Source organism: Mauremys reevesii, linkage group 4, assembly GCF_016161935.1.
Source record: "Mauremys reevesii isolate NIE-2019 linkage group 4, ASM1616193v1, whole genome shotgun sequence".
Classification (NCBI taxonomy): Eukaryota; Metazoa; Chordata; order Testudines; family Geoemydidae; genus Mauremys; species Mauremys reevesii.
The window spans coordinates 59,591,767-59,609,370 of NC_052626.1; the positions used below are offsets into that span (position 1 = coordinate 59,591,767).

At 39.9% G+C, this 17,604-nt stretch overlaps 1 protein-coding gene across 2 annotated transcripts in view; it reads left to right on the top strand.

The window, feature by feature from the left end:
- Positions 1–17,604, top strand: part of KNL1 (kinetochore scaffold 1) — a 46,717-nt gene that overhangs the window by 9,510 nt on the left and 19,603 nt on the right. For both annotated transcript variants that reach the window (XM_039537651.1, XM_039537650.1), the window contains exons 5-13: positions 2,214–2,275; positions 2,783–2,832; positions 3,365–3,404; positions 5,226–5,263; positions 5,610–5,662; positions 7,490–13,093; positions 15,129–15,276; positions 16,428–16,495; positions 16,628–16,726. In XM_039537651.1, the coding sequence (XP_039393585.1) occupies positions 2,214–2,275; positions 2,783–2,832; positions 3,365–3,404; positions 5,226–5,263; positions 5,610–5,662; positions 7,490–13,093; positions 15,129–15,276; positions 16,428–16,495; positions 16,628–16,726 (6,162 nt within the window). The remainder of the gene's footprint in view (positions 1–2,213; positions 2,276–2,782; positions 2,833–3,364; positions 3,405–5,225; positions 5,264–5,609; positions 5,663–7,489; positions 13,094–15,128; positions 15,277–16,427; positions 16,496–16,627; positions 16,727–17,604) is intronic.

Consider the following 17,604-nt stretch of genomic DNA (forward strand, 5'->3'; position numbering starts at 1 on the left):
CTGTGGACTTCCTGTAACATTTATCTGATATTTTGTAGGCTAACTAAAGTGTTTATTCCAGTCAGTTTTTTATTTTTTTGTGTTTAGTTAACAAAAAGCAAACTTACTTAAAGTAAAAGGAGAGGGAAGAGAACAATAATTAACAATTAGTAGATATTACTTGCTTTTGTTACAGTCCATAAGACTTACAGTTTTAAGGCTGATTAGTGTTTATAGACTATTGTGGCAGTTAAAATGATTTTACATATGTAAAGCTAAAATTAACTTATTAAAAACAAGGCAGGTTAACAAACATTAATATTTTCATTTTACACAGATTAACTTTTAGTACATGATTTAGTTCAAGTATATGTCTGCCTCCCCCATAGTACGTATAGAGGTAGTCCCAGCCATTCTGCAAGTTTGTAATGCACTCCTTTAAGTCTGTGCTCTAGGATATACATGGACTACACTGTTCATTACACTATGATAAATATGGATGTGGAAAATTTAACTTACTCACCAGAAAGCGTTTGCTGTGTATTTGTGATTTTCATTGATCACAGAATCTAAATTTTCAATTGTTTGCTTGTCCCATTTTTCACTGAGGAATACAAGAAAGATATACAGGATACCAGTATTTGACCTTTGAGCTTTTGAATGTGGCTAGTTAGTTTCTGTTTTGTACTTTTATGGTCTGTTTACTTAATCACTATGTTGGCCATTTTTCTTTGTTTCTTCAACTCCTGTGTACCCCAACAGTCTCCTCCTGTATTATGTAGAGTAGGGTTTTCAACATGTGGTCCGCGGACTCCTGTGGGTCTTCAGACTATGTTTAAGAGGTCTGCAAACAGTTGTTGTTACCATAGAACAGTGGTTTTCAACCTTTAGTTCATGAGCCTCTGGTGGTCCACAGACTGTCTAAGATTTCGAAAGGGGGTACATACCTCCATTTAAAATTTTTTAGGGGTCTGCAAATGAAAAAGGGCAAGGCACAGAGGCACTGTTGATCAGGCTGTTTATCTTCATATTTAGTCAGTGGCAAGAGCGATTACAATGAGTCTTAATGAATGTCATTCAGCATATGTTTACTGTAAGTGAACAAAAGGTGGATGTTTTCCAACAGTATATGCAAATAAGGCCTGAGATACTTACATATAGTACATATGCCAAATCTGGTTCCAGTGTGAAGAACAGCTCACAATCCACCATGTTAGGGATCTTCCCAACAACAGATGTCTCCTTAAACTATCAAGGTTTTTGTTAAGAGAGATGTTGATCAATGTAACTCCATCATTTCTTAGCAGTTTGACTTTACTCACAATTGCTCACGTTGCTGGCACTGTTGTCGATTTTTGAAATGCATTTAGAAGAATTCCACAGAATTAGTCTTGTTGCACGTATATATAGACCCTGTCATGTAAGTCTTCTGTATATTCCCTTAAATAACTGATCCTCAACCTTGCTGAGATTCAGAGCCGCTGGATCTGTGAATGGAGTCAGAGAGCCATAGAGCTGTGAAGTCCTAACATTCCATTGCACTGTTTACCCTGTGACAACAGTGACGCAATACGAACAGTGCTATTGCAAGACACTCTGTTGTGGTTATTTTGTGATTCTTTGATACGTCTCTTCCCACAGTAGTGAGGATGGTGAATCTTTGTTTCTTCCCATCCTTCTTGGCTACTTGGTAGGATTGAGAGAAATTCTGTAAATCCCTTGCTCAGCACCATGTGCATTTTCTAGTGTGTCAGGCAGTATGAGAAACACTCCTGTCAGTAGTGCTCTACTTACTGTGCCTGAGAGATGACTGATTTTTGAGAGGAAGACTCCACAATAGCTGGTTGCTCTAGGGTGGGGACCTGTAGGTTAGGGAAAGGGAAGTCTGAGAAAAGCTGTAGATGGAATTACTGTTCTTCTAGCTAAATTAGGCCTGGCTATATTGAAATCTGAAACTGTGCATCAGATATATCACAGTAGCATGGAGAATAGTTTAGTGCAGAAGATGTACTTTAAGGGCTGCATCCTTAAATCTAATTGGTTCTCTACTGCATAACTTTGTGGATTATATGTGAACTCCAGTTGTTGTGCTCTGATGAGCTGTTAAAGATGATAGTAAATGCATTCCATGTATTGTGCACCCATCTTTTCCAAGGAATGGTTTGCTGGCTTATATGGAATAAGATTAACAGTCATCTGTAAATCATATTGTTGTGTCCTCTCTCTATCTTTAGGATTATGACACTGAGAAGCGTCGGAAGAACTCTCGCCGTGTCAGCTTTGCAGATACCATAAAGTATGTTTAATCTGAAGGTTGCTGATCTACAGATTGTTTATGTATAAATGTACATCCCAGGCAGTGAGCTGGTGGCCAGTGAAACTGATAGGTTTGCATAAATGCATGAGAATTCAAGTGAAGGAACTGAATATTATTGGTGGCGGGAGTAAATTGAAAGTCAGACACCTCAGGAATTTGAAGAGATCCGTAACCCATTCTGCCTGTCTCGAAAAGAAGGCAAAAGGAAAGATTTTATAACTAGAATGTTTTGGTTGTGTCATTAATTCACTTTTGTGGCTTTCATTTTAAGTCCAATAATTTCCCATGGGAAGTTAGAGTAATTTCAGGAAGTTCTTGTCTTTCTGAGCACTTGTTTTCAGGTATTTTGTAGAACATACAATATAGAGAAGGGCTGAAACCAAAAGTGATTTTTTTTTCCTACTTGGTTTTAAACAGAACATCTTTTGCTCCAGTAGAGATAATTTTGTGTAGCTTATACAATGGCTATTCTGTTCTTTGTTTCAGAGTTTTCCAGACAGATCTTCAAATTAATGTGGTAGAGCCAGAAAATACAGGTAAAGACTCATTTCTCTTTCAATTACAGGGTCTACAGATCTGTTGGCCAGTGGGTTTTCAGCATGCATGCAGCTACGTAAGCAGAACTAGACCTATCAGTCACTGATAGGGAGGGGCGGGGCCAGCTGTCAGTGACTGACAGGTCTGATTCAGCCTATGTAGCTGCATGCAGGCTGAGAGCCCATTAGTTAACAGTTTTGTAGATCATGTAACTAAGAGAAGAAACTTTTGATAGATCAAAATAAACGATCCTATTTTATATATTTAGCCATTTGTATTCAATTTCTAGAGACCCAGCAGAATATCCTTCTATCTACTCCCAGCTCACAAAAGTTTGTGTAGCAAGTACCTGAAAAGAGTTAACAGAACATCAAGCTGTTCTGTTCCTCTGGTTTTCTGACTATGAGAGGGCACAACAAAAGTCAGAAAGTGTAGAACACCTTTTTCCTGAAGTTAATTCCTATCTCTGAATGTCTTGATGTTGCTTTTCATATTGTTGCTTTAATATTTGTATTCTCATTTTATTTTTAGAGAGAGCAGCAAATATAAGGAATCAAATCCTGTTTAACCAGTAAGTTTGGAAAATTGCTTTTTTTCACACCTTAAGAGCTCTGCTCTGAGGGAGGAAAATTCCTTGCATGACGCAACCATCAAAATTAATGTTTCTCTCAAAAACAAAATTAAACATGGCATACTCTTATTTTAAAAATTAGTTTAGGAGGTTTAGCTTGGTTATGGAAACGATAATCTTAAAGAAAGCACATGTTCAGTTCAGCCACTCAGAATAATAAGGCTGTATGGGTCATGGTATTCACCACTAGTCATAGCTCCCAAAGAATCTAGAAAAGTTTCTTCTTCAAGCTTTCTGCTGCTAGTGATGTTTAGTTCTATGAAGATAGTGGAAGTCTTTAGAAAATAACAAAGCCTAGATTTTTCCCAAAGATTTTTAAAGGATGGACAGACCTTTATGTTTCAAAAGCTTCCAATCCCTATGCAGTACCACAGTGGTGGTATTTGCACTTTAAAAGACAATTAATGGGACAGGGAAGATAGTTTGGATCATATCTATACTAGATAAAAATATGTTTAACATGTTAGCTCTTTGAGGTGAACCCTATTGAGTTTACTAATTCATGCTAAAAATACACCTCTTTTCATAGTGAAGACAAGCCCATGGAATCTGGGCTCTAAGGCCTTGTCTAGATGAGGGGGAATGTGGTGGTGTTTTTAAAAAAATTAGTGTGATTTTGATTAAAGCGTGTAAAACATATTGATGCACCTCGTCAATGTAGAGTTTGATGCCTTTAAAACATTTTAGTTGGTGAGGGAGGAGCTTAGGATTGGCTACAAACAACTAACATTTTTAAAGGAGTCAAGCCCTATCTAGGTGCTAACATGACCTATGAAGGAAGGTTGAAAGAATTGGGTTTGTTTAGTTTGGAAAAGAGAAGACTGAGAGGGGACATGATAGCAGTTTTCAGGTGTCTAAAAGGGTGTCATAAGGAGATGGGAGAAAACTTGTTCATCTTAGCCTCTAAGGATAGAACAAGAAGCAAGGGGCTTAAACTGCAGCAAGGGAGGTTTAGGTTGGACATTAGGAAAAAGTTCCTAACTGTCAGGGTGGTTAAACACTGGAATAAATTGCCTAGGGAGGTTGTGGAATCTCCATCTCTGGAGATATTTAAGAGTAGGTTAGATAAATGTCCATCAGGGATGGTCTAGACAGTATTTGGTCCTGCCATGAGGGCAGGGGACTGCACTTGATGACCTCTCGAGGTCCCTTCCAGTCCTAGAGTCTATGAATCTATGCTTTAAACCAACCCTCTTCCCACTTCTCCCCGCCCCCCATTTTTCCTTCATTGTGCAAAAGTCTATCAGTCCTGAAAGAGCAGTAAAGGACTCCGAAAAGAGGGGGCATCAGAAGTCACACTGAGAGGAGTTCACTTGTTACTCCCCTTTCCCTGAGATGAAATGACTGGAGCCTTTTAGTTTACAGAAGATTGAACTGAAACTACCTTATAGCTCGTTGGGATCAGAAGGGGATAACCTAAAGCAGAAGGTCTGGGCTTAGAATGAGGAATTAATTTCAGCCCTTCTCTCTTCCTCAGTGGCAAGTAATAATTCACCAGTACGCAAAATATTTGGGATGGGCAGTATCATCTTTACATGTAATGTTGCAATAATTTCTTGGGTTAAGGGCTCTCTTCAGCCTTATTGGACTGCAACTTTGTATATTACAGGTCTACTCACAGCATCTGTTACCTGCTGTTCAATACCTGAACACTGTTCCATGCCTACTGCTCACTTCTTGTTATACTACTGAAATAAGAGCCCTGTGTTTTGAAATCTTTTAGTAAACTGTTTGTGTAAAACTACTTTTTTTTTTTTTTAGAAATGAAGGACCTGAAACCGTTCAGTGCGAGATTACTGGTAAGTTTGAAAGTAGATTTCTTTATTAACAAGTTACTTTTGGCCAAAATTGCTTATTGTGAAAAAGGATGTGAGCAGTCCTGGAACAGTCTGTCTGTTAATGAAGAGAACTGTTGTGTAACTGGAGTTTTTACCCCATAAACTGCTTGGCAAGCGTCCTGCTGTAGGACCTCAGCTACTTCCTCACAAGAGATTGATGAAAACTTATTTCAGGGTATATTTGTCTTAGTTGGCTGTATTTTTGTTCAGTCCACACACAGTTACTGATATATGTAGAGTAAGTTCACAGATCCCCATTTCCTATGATCCCAAACTCAATGGATGCAATACTTTTTTCTCTTAAAAGGAATGGACACTTTGCTTCATGCCCCAATCCAGACACCGGTGCAGCAGACTGAGGTATGTGAATACTTTCACTCTTTCATGCTGAGAATATTTGGGTCCAAAATGTATTGCATTCATTTGTGTAGGAAGTTGTGATCTCAGGGTATGCAGAAGAGACTTTTGTGCCAACTGCCTTTTCATAGCTAGGAGAGCTCACCCATGCTTCTGTCATCTAGTGATCTTCTTTTGAAGATGGAGGCAAGAATAGATACATTAACCCATTATCTCTATGGCCACTGCATTGTTCCAGAAAGATAGTAAACAGTTGGTGTTTGAGCATGTCTCTGTAGATTTCCCTACTGACTCAGGCAGTGAAAAGCCCAACCTTGCAGCTAATCTTATTGTAATCATGGTCAGGTAAATCATTGAGCTTGTGTGTTGTTACACTTCACTCATGCATCCTGGGAGGATGTAATCCAGTGTTGTGGAACATGCTCGTGCTTCTTTTTTTTCCAGGCAGACATTTGCCAAGATACTTGCTGCTGTTGCAATGCCATTTGACTTTTTCTAGACTAGGGTTTAATGACGTGTTATCTAATATAAGCTAACTAAAATGTTCTAAAGTCTGGTGTAGACAAGGCAGTGTATACCTTAACACATGCTAAACTGGTCAAGTTAAAACCTAGGCTCCCAATTGTTTTAGAAAAGCCCAAACAGATTATACTTCTTCTAGCATACTGCTTATTGCTTGCATTGCATAAAAGAATTGTACTTTAAATAAAGTGTGTATAGAATATTTTTCCTTGATCTGCGCTTTATAAAATATGAGGATCCTGATCAATTGTGGATCATTATTGGTCAGTTTTCTTTCACTACGTTTGGTTGTCTAATCTTTTCTTCATTATCTTCTTGGTTGTGGGAAGAAGAGTTATATAACTTCCAGACCCCGTTGCTGATATGAGCATACATATGCCAGCAACAAGGCAGGGCTTTTGACTGCAGCCAGGAAGAAAGGATTAGGCCACAACATATGACTGGAAAGAAAAATGTAACATTTTTGATCCATAACTGACCCAACTTTATGAATAAGGATCAGTGATCCAGCTATAATCTAAGCAAGATAGATCCAACGTATCAGAAGTTTATATTTCACTGTAAAATTCCGAAGTAAACTCTTACTCTAAAATGTTACATAGCATTATGCTGTAATTATGGAATCCTGTCCCTTTCCTTGAAGGTGTGTAAGCTTTCATTTTTAGCTACAGCTGTGTCTGTACTTACTGCTCAACAGGGCTACCCGGGGGGGCGGTGGGGAGGGCAAGTGGGGCAATTTGCCCCAGGCTCTGGGCCCCTCAGGGGCCCCCATGAGAGTTTTTCGTGGCCTCTGGAGCGGGATCCTTCACTCACTCCAGGGGCCCCAGAAAACTCTCACGGGGCCCGGGCCCCCAGAGCTTCTTCCACTCCGGGTCTTTGGTGGTAATTTCGGTGGCGGGGGGTCCTTCCACACTGGGACCCGTCGCCGAAGTGCCCCGAAGACCTGCGGCAGGGGGTCCTTCCGCTGCAGGACCCGCCGCCGAAGAGCTGGGTCTTCGGCGGTAATTCGGTGGCGGGAACCCCCGCTGCGGGTCTTCAGGGCACTTCGGCGGCGGGTCCCAGAGCGGAAGGACCCCCCGCCGCCGAATTACCGCCGAAGCCGGGGGCCCCCGCCGCCGAGGACCCCAGGCCCTCTGAATCCTCTGGGCGGCCCTGCTGCTCACCCAGAAGGTCAGATACAAGTGTATTTTTAAATAAATAAATAAAACTGGCCTTTATGCCACATTAATTGAGCCTTGTATTAACCAGATTAATTGATTTAGCACTTCTTGTAAATGTCAGTAACTTTCATTTCCTGTCCTTCATTAGTGGCATGATACAGACAACAATCAAATGAATAGAAACAACAGAACACTTATCTTTTTGGATGAAAACGAAATGGATATGACAGCTAGTCACACTGCAGTGATCACACGTAACCTTAAAAGCAATGAAGAAATTGACAAACCTAGGAAAATAGACATCAAATCATTTTTAGCTGGGTTAACATCTAAAAATGAAGGGCCAGAAATGAACAAGGAATTTCGTTTTTTCTGTGATCCTACAGATGCAAATTATGCATGTCCGTCTCTTCAACAGAAGCCAGACTTTGACCCAGTAAAGAAAATAGATTTCAGTGAATTCTTGACAAGCCTGAAGTCAAGTGAAATGTTTGCCAGCCCTACTCTTGAAGGACCTGACAAGGAGAACCTGTTTTTTGTCCCTTCACAACTTCCAGAAAGTAATGCATTTCCTCCAGTGGAGTGTGTACATTCCCATGCACAAGAGAACACCGGCAATGTGACTAGAATCTTCAGAGGACAAGATGATGGAATGGATATTACGAAGTGTCATGTATCTAACATTAATACCATGTTCCCCAATACTTGTGAAGCCTTATCAAAGCAATTAGAATGTGGTGATGTAACTGTGGCTTGTGGAGATATGGATATGACTGCCAGCCAAACTGTAAAAATGTCCCTTTCCAAAAATAACACATTCAACATTGAGAAACACAGTCAGACCATCAGAATGGATTTATCATCCAGTTTTGTGTCTGACCATTCTAGATTAAAGAGAACATCTAACAATCAAATGATTGTTCCACAGGACCCCCAAAGGTGTGTTGAAAAGAAAACTGTAAGTGTAGAAGATGAGGAGGGTATTACTCAAAACCATACTATCTTGATAGACAGTTACAAAGCATCACAGACCTCTAATCAAGGTTGCAGAACAAGGACTGTGGTTCCTGGATGTGTTTCTTGTGAGCCCGTCTTCCATGGTGATAAAACCATTGTCTTTTCCAGCTGTAATGATATGGAAGTTACTGGGAACTGTACAGTTGTAAACTGTAATGAAACTTCCAAGGCAACTGGCAAGTCTTGTTATGAAGCTTTTCAAAACCCAGGAAATGCCATCTCTTTGCTAATGGAAAAAACAGTTTCAAGAGATGACGACATGGACATTACAAAATGTCAAATAACTTCAGATAATCAAGTTCTCAGGCAATGTACAAAGAATGCACACACAATATCTTCTGTGCCAGATAATGGAAGTGAAAAAGGGATCCAAAATCACAGAGCTGCTTCTGAGACTCTGGGGCTAGATTCAAATGCAAATCCTGGTTCTTGGACTTCTAAGGGCACATTTCGACACAGCACAGTGACCTCTCTGCTCATTTCATGGCCAACTGACAAAACAATAGTCTTCTCAGGGGAAGATATGGACTTGACTAGAAGTTATATTGCCAAGGATGTTGAAAAGGACATTGCAAGTCAACTTCCTCCTGTCTCTGCTGGTATGTCCACTTCTGTGAAATTCAAACCTCAAAGTTTTGGTAACAAATCTAGCTCTTCTAATTTAAATGAGCAGGAAGAAATGGAAATAACTAAATGTCATGCTGTAGTCATTGACAATCAAAACACTGGAATAACTACAAGCCAACAACATATGCAGCCTAAAACTATTCCAGGAGAGAACTGGAACAAAGAAGTGAATGAAGCTGTAAGTCTTCTAAACCTTGACAAGGAAAACCCTCTTTCAGGAATGAGTGATCACATGGATATTAAAAGAAGCCATCCCAATCCCAAAACCATTATTTTTTCATCACAAGAGCAAGAGATGGAAGTCCCTAAAAGCCACACCATTGCCAGCAATAACTGTGTGCTGAAACCTTTACAAAGGCAAAACTGTGAAATAGCTCAACAATTGAGGAAAAGTCTAGTCAACCCTTCACTTGCCTATACTAATGACAAAACTGTTGTTTTTCCAGATGATCAAAGTATGGATATAACCAGAAATCATACTGCTGCTCTTGACTTTGCTCCTATTCTAGTAGCACAAGAATATGAGAGTACACATATTCAGAACAGTGTAATATCTAAACCAAAACAACTACAAAATAAGACCCTCTTATTTTCTGGTGGTTCTGATATAGATATTACTAGAAGTCAGACTGCAGCAATAGAATGTGGGAGTCTCACAATAAACTCAAATCAAAAGGATGACACTCCTGGAAATAACCAAATTCCAGCCCTTGTTGCTCCAAGGTTTTCTTTCACTTCCAGTGATGAAGCCCTTCCCTCTGATATTAAAGGAAATGTGCATTTTGGGAAGACAGCGGGAATACACATTGACTCAAAAAATTCCAAATTGGAACAGCAAAGCCATACTATGGTAGCATTAAACAAGGTACTGTCAAACACTGCAAATTCTGAGAGACTTTCTTCAACTAGTAAAGCAGCTTCACTTTCTTCAAAACAGGACTTCACTAAAACAGCCAGAACATCGATGCCAGATATCAAAAATTCACAGATGGCGTCTCTTTTGGAAAAGTCAGTTGTTTTTTTCTCTGAGGAAAATATGGATTTGACTGGTAGCTGTGTAGTAAATGTTCCTGATACCGTTTTAACAGAAAGAAAAGACAATACATTATTTCCAAAGAAAAAGGACTTGACCTCATGCCCTACCATTATAGCTGCAGATAGTCTGCAGCAACAAGGATGTGACCAATGCCCCTTAAAGCCATTGTCTCTTTCAAATGAGAAGACTGTCATATTTTCAGTGGATGATGATATGGAGATGACTAAAAGTCACACCATGGCAACAGACCATAAAATTTACCTACAAGGCAAGAGGTCAAGTAATGTAATACCCTTAATCCCTGCAGATAAAACTGTTGTATTTACCTACAGTGATGACATGGAAATAACTAGACCCAACACTGTTGTAATTGATAAACCCATAGAAAAGGCTGCATCCCAGACTGTGCCTGAAGTAGGTAAAGGGACTGGAAGGAAAAGTCTGATTGGATCAACCAGTGAAAAGACTGTTGTGTTTTCACTGGGTGACGAGAATGACATGGAGATGACCAAAAGTCACACCATGGCAACAGACGACAAAATTTACCTACAAGGCAAGAGTTCAGGTAATGTAATACCCTTAATCCCTGCAGATAAAACTGTTGTATTTACCTACAGTGATGACATGGAAATAACTAGACCCAACACTGTTGTAATTGATAAACACATGGAAAAGGCTGCATCCCAGACTGTGCCTGAAGTAGGTAAAGGGACTGGAAGGAAAAGTCTGATTGGATCAACCAGTGAAAAGACTGTTGTGTTTTCACTGGGTGACGAGAATGACATGGAGATGACCAAAAGTCACACCATGGCAACAGACGACAAAATTTACCTACAAGGCAAGAGTTCAGGTAATGTAATACCCTTAATCCCTGCAGATAAAACTGTTTTATTTACATACAATGATGACATGGAAATAACTAGACCCAACACTGTTGTAATTGATAAAACCATGGAAAAGGCTGCATCCCAGACTGTGCCTGAAGTAGGTAAAGGGACTGGAAGGAAAAGTCTGATTGGATCAACCAGTGAAAAGACTGTTGTGTTTTCACTGGGTGGTGAGAATGACACGGAGATCACAAACAGCCATACAGCACCAATAAACCGTGAAATTGCCCCACAAGGTGAGAGAGCACCTCAAACCCAGTCTGTAGTTCATGGAGATAAAATGGTGTTTGTATTTAATCAGGCTGATATGGAAATAACTGAATCTCACACTATTGATAAAACTATGGAAAGAGTCATGCATGTGGATAGATTAAAACCAGATAAGTGGATTGGACAGGAAGCTTTTTCAAATAGCAAAACAGTTGTGTTTGCGATGGGTGATGACATGGAGACTACTAAAATCCATACAATGTCCTTAGATGATAAAATTGCCCTACAAGGTGAGCAGACCACCCGCATTGGTCCTGTTCTTCCTGTTAATGAAACCACTGTGTTTACGTGTAACCAGGATAAGATGGATATCACTGCATCTCACACTGTTGCTATTAATAGTAATAATCTTAAAGGATCTGAGAACCAAGAAATGTCAAGTAAAAGCCACCACCAGCAGAATTTATATAGAACATCGGCCCCTATCTGTGGAGAGAAAATGCGTTTTATGCATGCAGAAGATTTGGGTAATGGATGCCACTCAGATTTTAGGGACAAACATGGACCGGATTTCCCTGCTTTATCAGTTTTAGTATTTCCCTATAAAAAGGAAGAAACAGATACATTGAAAATCCACAACGTTGCCATGGAAAAGTCCATTGGTCCTGTTACTCTGTCACTTCCTGAAGTCACTTTGGATATTGTTCAGGAACCACAGAATGTTATTAACCTTCCCAAGGGCAACTCAAGTTCTGTATACTGCCAGGATCTGAGAAAACAAGTAAAACCTAAATCAAAGAGAGTATCTTTCAAGCTTCCAGAGAACCAAATAGAATCCCCGACTTACAAGATTGAAAGTCAAAGAAAAGTTGCTGAGAATAACCTCCTGGATTGTGATGAAGAAAATTGTAATGGTGTGTCCCAGGTTCAAATTCCAGTCCAGCAGTCTCACTTATCTAAAGAGATCACTGATAGTTTGAACAGGGGTGCAGTTAATGTGTTGGATACTGGAAGTATAGACTTGAAAGATGATCCAGGGAAGTTGACTTCATCTGGACATGAACGCAGGCCCACAGAGTTAGACATTGATGGATCAGACACTGTTCTACTTTCTTACAAAGAGACTAAGGAAAATGAGGGAGTATCTACTGAATGGGAAAAACTTACAACAGATTCCCAAAAAGACTCTGAACAGACTAAGCAGTTCTCCCAAGTCAATGACATTCCTGCAGAACAAGTAGATCCCAGCCTTGTGTCTGAATTATCAGGTATTGTTAATATTTGTTCAAGGCTAAAAAATTGTAGAAGGAAGTCTGAAGTTGTCCCAGTCTCTCAAACTGCTGCTGTGTCTAATCTTGCTGAAACTTTTCCCAAGTTGGCAACACAGCCAGAAGATCCTTTGAGTTTAGGAAAAGATGTTGAAAATATGTCTAATAATGCATTTTATATCAAAGAACAGGAAAATATATATCTTGAAACTGGAGATGCTCCTTTAGACACAACACATACAGATAAATGTCAAGTGAGAAAGCTACCCCTAGGTATCTTCCCGCCTAAATTGCCAAACAAAAGAAATTCCACTGTTCCAAGTGTAGAAGACCTCAATGCCAAATCAGTGGGCGGAGTAGAAGCTCAGGTTCCAGAAATAAATTTAGTCACCAGCAAAACCTCTGACAACATCTATCCCATTGGAAGGCAGAACTTGAGCCCTTCTCAGTATATAGATGAGGAATTGCTTCCTACATGCCCAGAGGAAATGGATTTAGTTGACTTTGTAAGTTATGAGCCCCTTGATGGAACCTATAATGAGATGAACAAAAAAGAGATCTTTCACAATCAAAGCTATCCATTAGAGGAGCAAGAAACTTTCAGCAACCAGAAGAGAGCTTGGGAACAAGAGGAAGAGGAACTCCAGAAAGGAAAGAAGATCAAGAGGGCTGAGAGCTGGGATGGTGATACCACAAAAGAACAGCGGGTGAGCCTAATCACTCAGTGATCAGAATGTGGTCAATTGTCCCAGGGCTTTGATTTCATTCTGCCTAAATTATAGGAATGTGAATTAAAAAGTTTCTTAGTGTAGTCTTTACTCTTGGGTTTCTCTCAATCACCAGTTTATTAATGTTTATGGTTCTCTGCCTTTCCCCACTGTCTTTCCTGTCTTTTGCCTTAGCCACAAAATAAATTGATGTGTCGAACTCCCTACTGAAGTGAGAGGAATTTGGGATAACAGAGAGAGTACTGATTTTCATGCCAGTTTTAAAGCACCCACCCGTAATAGTTTCATGCTAATTCTTTCTTTGGTATGTGTTTATAGTCATCAAACCATTTGACAGGGTCACATTACTTCGTTAGCTTTTCCCTACAGACCCAAACTTAGCAATATTTGTGTTTCTAGTAAGAAAGATGGAGCAGGATGTTGTTGATACTTAGAATTATGACCTGTTCTCCAGTAGAATATTTAACTTCATTCCTGCCAAATGCACAGGCAACCTTAATTATAGCATTTTTCAGTGCTTGAATTTGCAACCTTAATAATGTTCTTAGTTCTTTGTGTGTAATAGAGATTTAGCTTAAACTGATTCCTTATCCTGGCTTAAATTGAATTTGCTGTGTCCATACAGGATTTTGCACAGATTTAATTAAATTGGTTTAAAATCATACCTTGAGTTAAACCACAATGCAACTTTGAATGTAAACAAGGAATAAGTTATTGTCCTTGCCCTGAATAGCTTTATCTGAGATAAGGCTCAACAAGTGAGGGACAAACAGCAGGAAGAAGGGATAGGGAGAACAAGGATAACAGTAATGAGGTCATGTGGTTATATAGACTGGTTGTAAGTCATGCCTTTGTTTGGCTTTGTTTAATCCCTTAGCTTTTTCTGTTTCTTTATTTGTAATTCCTGTGCCTACTTTTATTTTTATAACTTTGCCTGGCTCTTTTCTAAAGTTGTATTTTTTAATTCCTTAGACTATTTCTATAATGAGAGCAGGTGGGAGGCATGAAACAGAGCAGACAAACAACAAAATAGTTAGCATTACCAACTGCATACAAAACAAGGTGCAACTGACTGGTTGTTCTTGGAGGAGTGACGTTCTGGAGTGAGACTGAACTGGGCTTTTACTTCACAAAGAGTAGTGAGAATGTCCAAAAGCTGAAAAGGTGACTGCAGCCCCAGCTGCCAGAAGAGCTGGGAGTTAGACAGGTGGCTGGTATGGCCTTATGGTGGAATGCCTTACTATTTAGTACATATAAATAGGACCCTACCAAATTCACGGCCATGAAAAATGCATCACGAACTGTGAAATCTGGTCTTTTGTGTGCTTTTACCCTATACTATACAGATTTCACGGTGGAGACCAATGATTCTCAAATTGGGGGTCCTGACCCAAAAGGGAGTTGCAGAGGGTCACAAGGTTATTTTTTGGGGGGCAGGGGGTGTCACAGTATTGCCAACCTTACTTCTGCTCTACCTTCAGAGCTGGGCAGCTGGAGACTGGCAGTTGTTGGCCGAGTGCCCACCTCTGAAGGCAGCGCCTTGCAGCAGCAGCACAGAAGTAAGGGTGGCAACACCATACCATGCCATCTTTACTTCTGCACTGCCTGCTGGCAGCAGATCTGCCTTCAGACTTGGGCACCCTGCCAGCAGCCACTGCTCTACAGTTGCCCAGCTCTGAAGGCAGTGCTGCCACCAGCAGCAGCATAGAAGTAAGGGTAGCAATACCGCAACCCCCCTACAATAACCTTGCGGACCCCCCCCCAACTCCTTTTTGGGTCAAGACCCCTATATTTCCAACACCATGAAATTTCAGATTTAAATAGCTGAAATCAGGAAATTTATGATTTTCAAAATCATATGACTGAAATTGACCAAAATGGACCGTGAATTTGGTAGGGCCCTACATATAATATGCTGACGCTAAACATGATTTGCTATGGAAAGTCAGAAGTTAGCCATTATATAGCAAGTGTCCTAATAAATATCTGTTTTCCTAACACTGTTTGATTTCAGGCTACCTCCAGCATCATTTTGTCTCATACCCAAGCAGAAACTCGAGAGGGTGAAAATCCTCCAAGTCTATCAGCTAAAAGCCTGGAGAGGACCAACTCTAGCAACAGCAGCTGTCTGGATTCTCTTAAAGCTGACATAGATCTTAGTAGTAAGACTCTCTTGGCAGTATTCACCTAAAACTGTTAACTTATTTCAGTTTTAATCAACTTAGTAGATAAGGGTCTCTTACCAGCATTTATTTTCTCTGGGAATGCTGCATGTCGTGTAAGCTCTGTATGGTAATGTGTATTAATCTTTTTCAGTTAAGATAGCTCTTTGATTCTGTGAATGAGTACAAATTGTAATGGCATTTTTCCTAAGAAGTGATTTAGAAAAAGCAGATTCTTGTTACTAGTTGAAGGAAGGCCTGCAATAATTTTTCTCTGTCCTCACCAGAAATGGTGGTTATATTCATAATAGAGAGGCTCAGGTGTCACAGATCAATTGAAATGACACAAGGGGAACATGTACTAGAGAGAACTGAAGAAAATATAGATAAGTTTATTTCATTTGATTATTCAGCCAAATAAGATTTGAAAGTTGGAAATATACTCTGAACAGAAAATCCAATTAACATGTAACTTAAAAACAAAAACATCCTTGAAATTTGAGAATGTTGGAGTTAAGATTCATAAGCAACTTAACTCTGATCCCGTAACCCTTTTTACCACATGCCTAATAAGTGATGTGAATAATATTCAAATTGTATTAGGATATATTCTAAAACATAAACATTAGAAACTTCATATCATTAACTACTAATGAACTTTCCTATTACCTCAGATTTCCCCAACAGTATTTCTTTTGCTGCCAAGCCCTGGTCTACATTATAAACTTATGTCAGTATAACTACATTACTGAGGGGTGTGGAAAATCCACAGCCCTGAGCGACATAGTTATACCGGCCTGTAACTCCCAGTATAGACAGCACTATGTCGACGGGAGGGCTTCTCCTGTCAACATAACTACTGCCTCTCAGGGAAGTGGAGTACCTATGTCGATGGGAGAAGCTCTGCCTTTGGCGTAGGTAGTGTCTGCACTAAGCCCTACAGCAGTGCATCTGTATTGCTGTTGTACCATACATGTAGACAAGCCCTGCGTAAGCATATTTTTTAGGCAGAAAAAGCATTGTTCATATGATTTGAAGGTCAAACTCTGAATTATATGAAAATTGTTCTTGTAATCTGAACTGGTATGGACCTACAGTCATGACTTCATCAAGTTTTATTTTTGAACCACAGCAGTCTGCTTTCTCTCTAGTGCAGCGAAGCAGTCAGATGGAGTCTCAGCTTCTCATGGACAGTATTTGCGAACAGAATTTATTTGAGGTATGTAGATATCTAAAAGGCTTTTAATTTTTTTCCTAATAAGAAACATGTTGCCTGTCTTCTCTTTGGATATCTTTTGGATGCACCCTTGCTAATGAGCATACTCTAATTAGCACTTTATTTACTCTGTAGAAATTTCAGGATGGTGTTATCACAGTAGGGGAGTTTTTTACGCTTCTCCAGGTCCATATTCTAATTCAGAAACCCCGGCAGAGTCATCTTCCAGCCAATGTGAGTATCTAACCTCTCAAATGCATACTCATCACTGCCACTTAAAATGTGTTTCTCGGTCTTTATTTCAATTATTTTATAGAATCTGACTAAAGACAGCTAAAGAAGTTGAGTTGTAAAGATCTTTGTTATCAGGCCCACAGACTAACCAGCCCCTTTCCCTTTTCCCCAGTTTACTTCTGAATAAATATGGAGAGTTTATTTTCCAGCCCTGTAGATCAGGTCACCTCAGAATTATTACACACTAAGGGCTTACCTACATGAACACTTAGTTTGTGGCATGCCAGGGTGTGAATCTACCCCCACTAGCCTGCGCGCTAAGTATCTGTGTGGGCACTTCTGACTTGCACTAGCAGTTCTTTTGTGTGCATTGATCTACTCCCGATCCTGTACTCTGCTTTGAAACTGGCTTTGTAAATATATTCTAGAGTGCAGCTTTTGTTTGGTAAAATGGCAATGGTTACATTGGGGCTGGTCTAGTAGTCCAATTTCTGTTTCTGATCTCTTCCTTGTGCCAGTAGGAACTGCTCGTTGTGCCAGAGATAATACACACAGCACTCCTGGAAAGTGGGAACATTTAGCTTCTTACAACAGCAATCTCTGTCTAGTTTAGGAGTAGCTTTGGCAGGATATTTTATTGTATTTTATTATATTACTCCTGAGGGCATTCTGCGCCAAAAAAATAAAAATTATGTGCACAATATTTAAAAATTCTGCAAGTTTTATTTGTCAATAAATAAATGCAGAGGCTCCAGCACAGCAGTGTGGGGAGCACAGGCCACTGGCTGCACAAAGGTGGAAGGTCACCCTGCTGCCTCTCCACCCCGAGGACACGGACTCAGCAGTGAGGCTGCACCCGACCCTGACACAGCACAAGA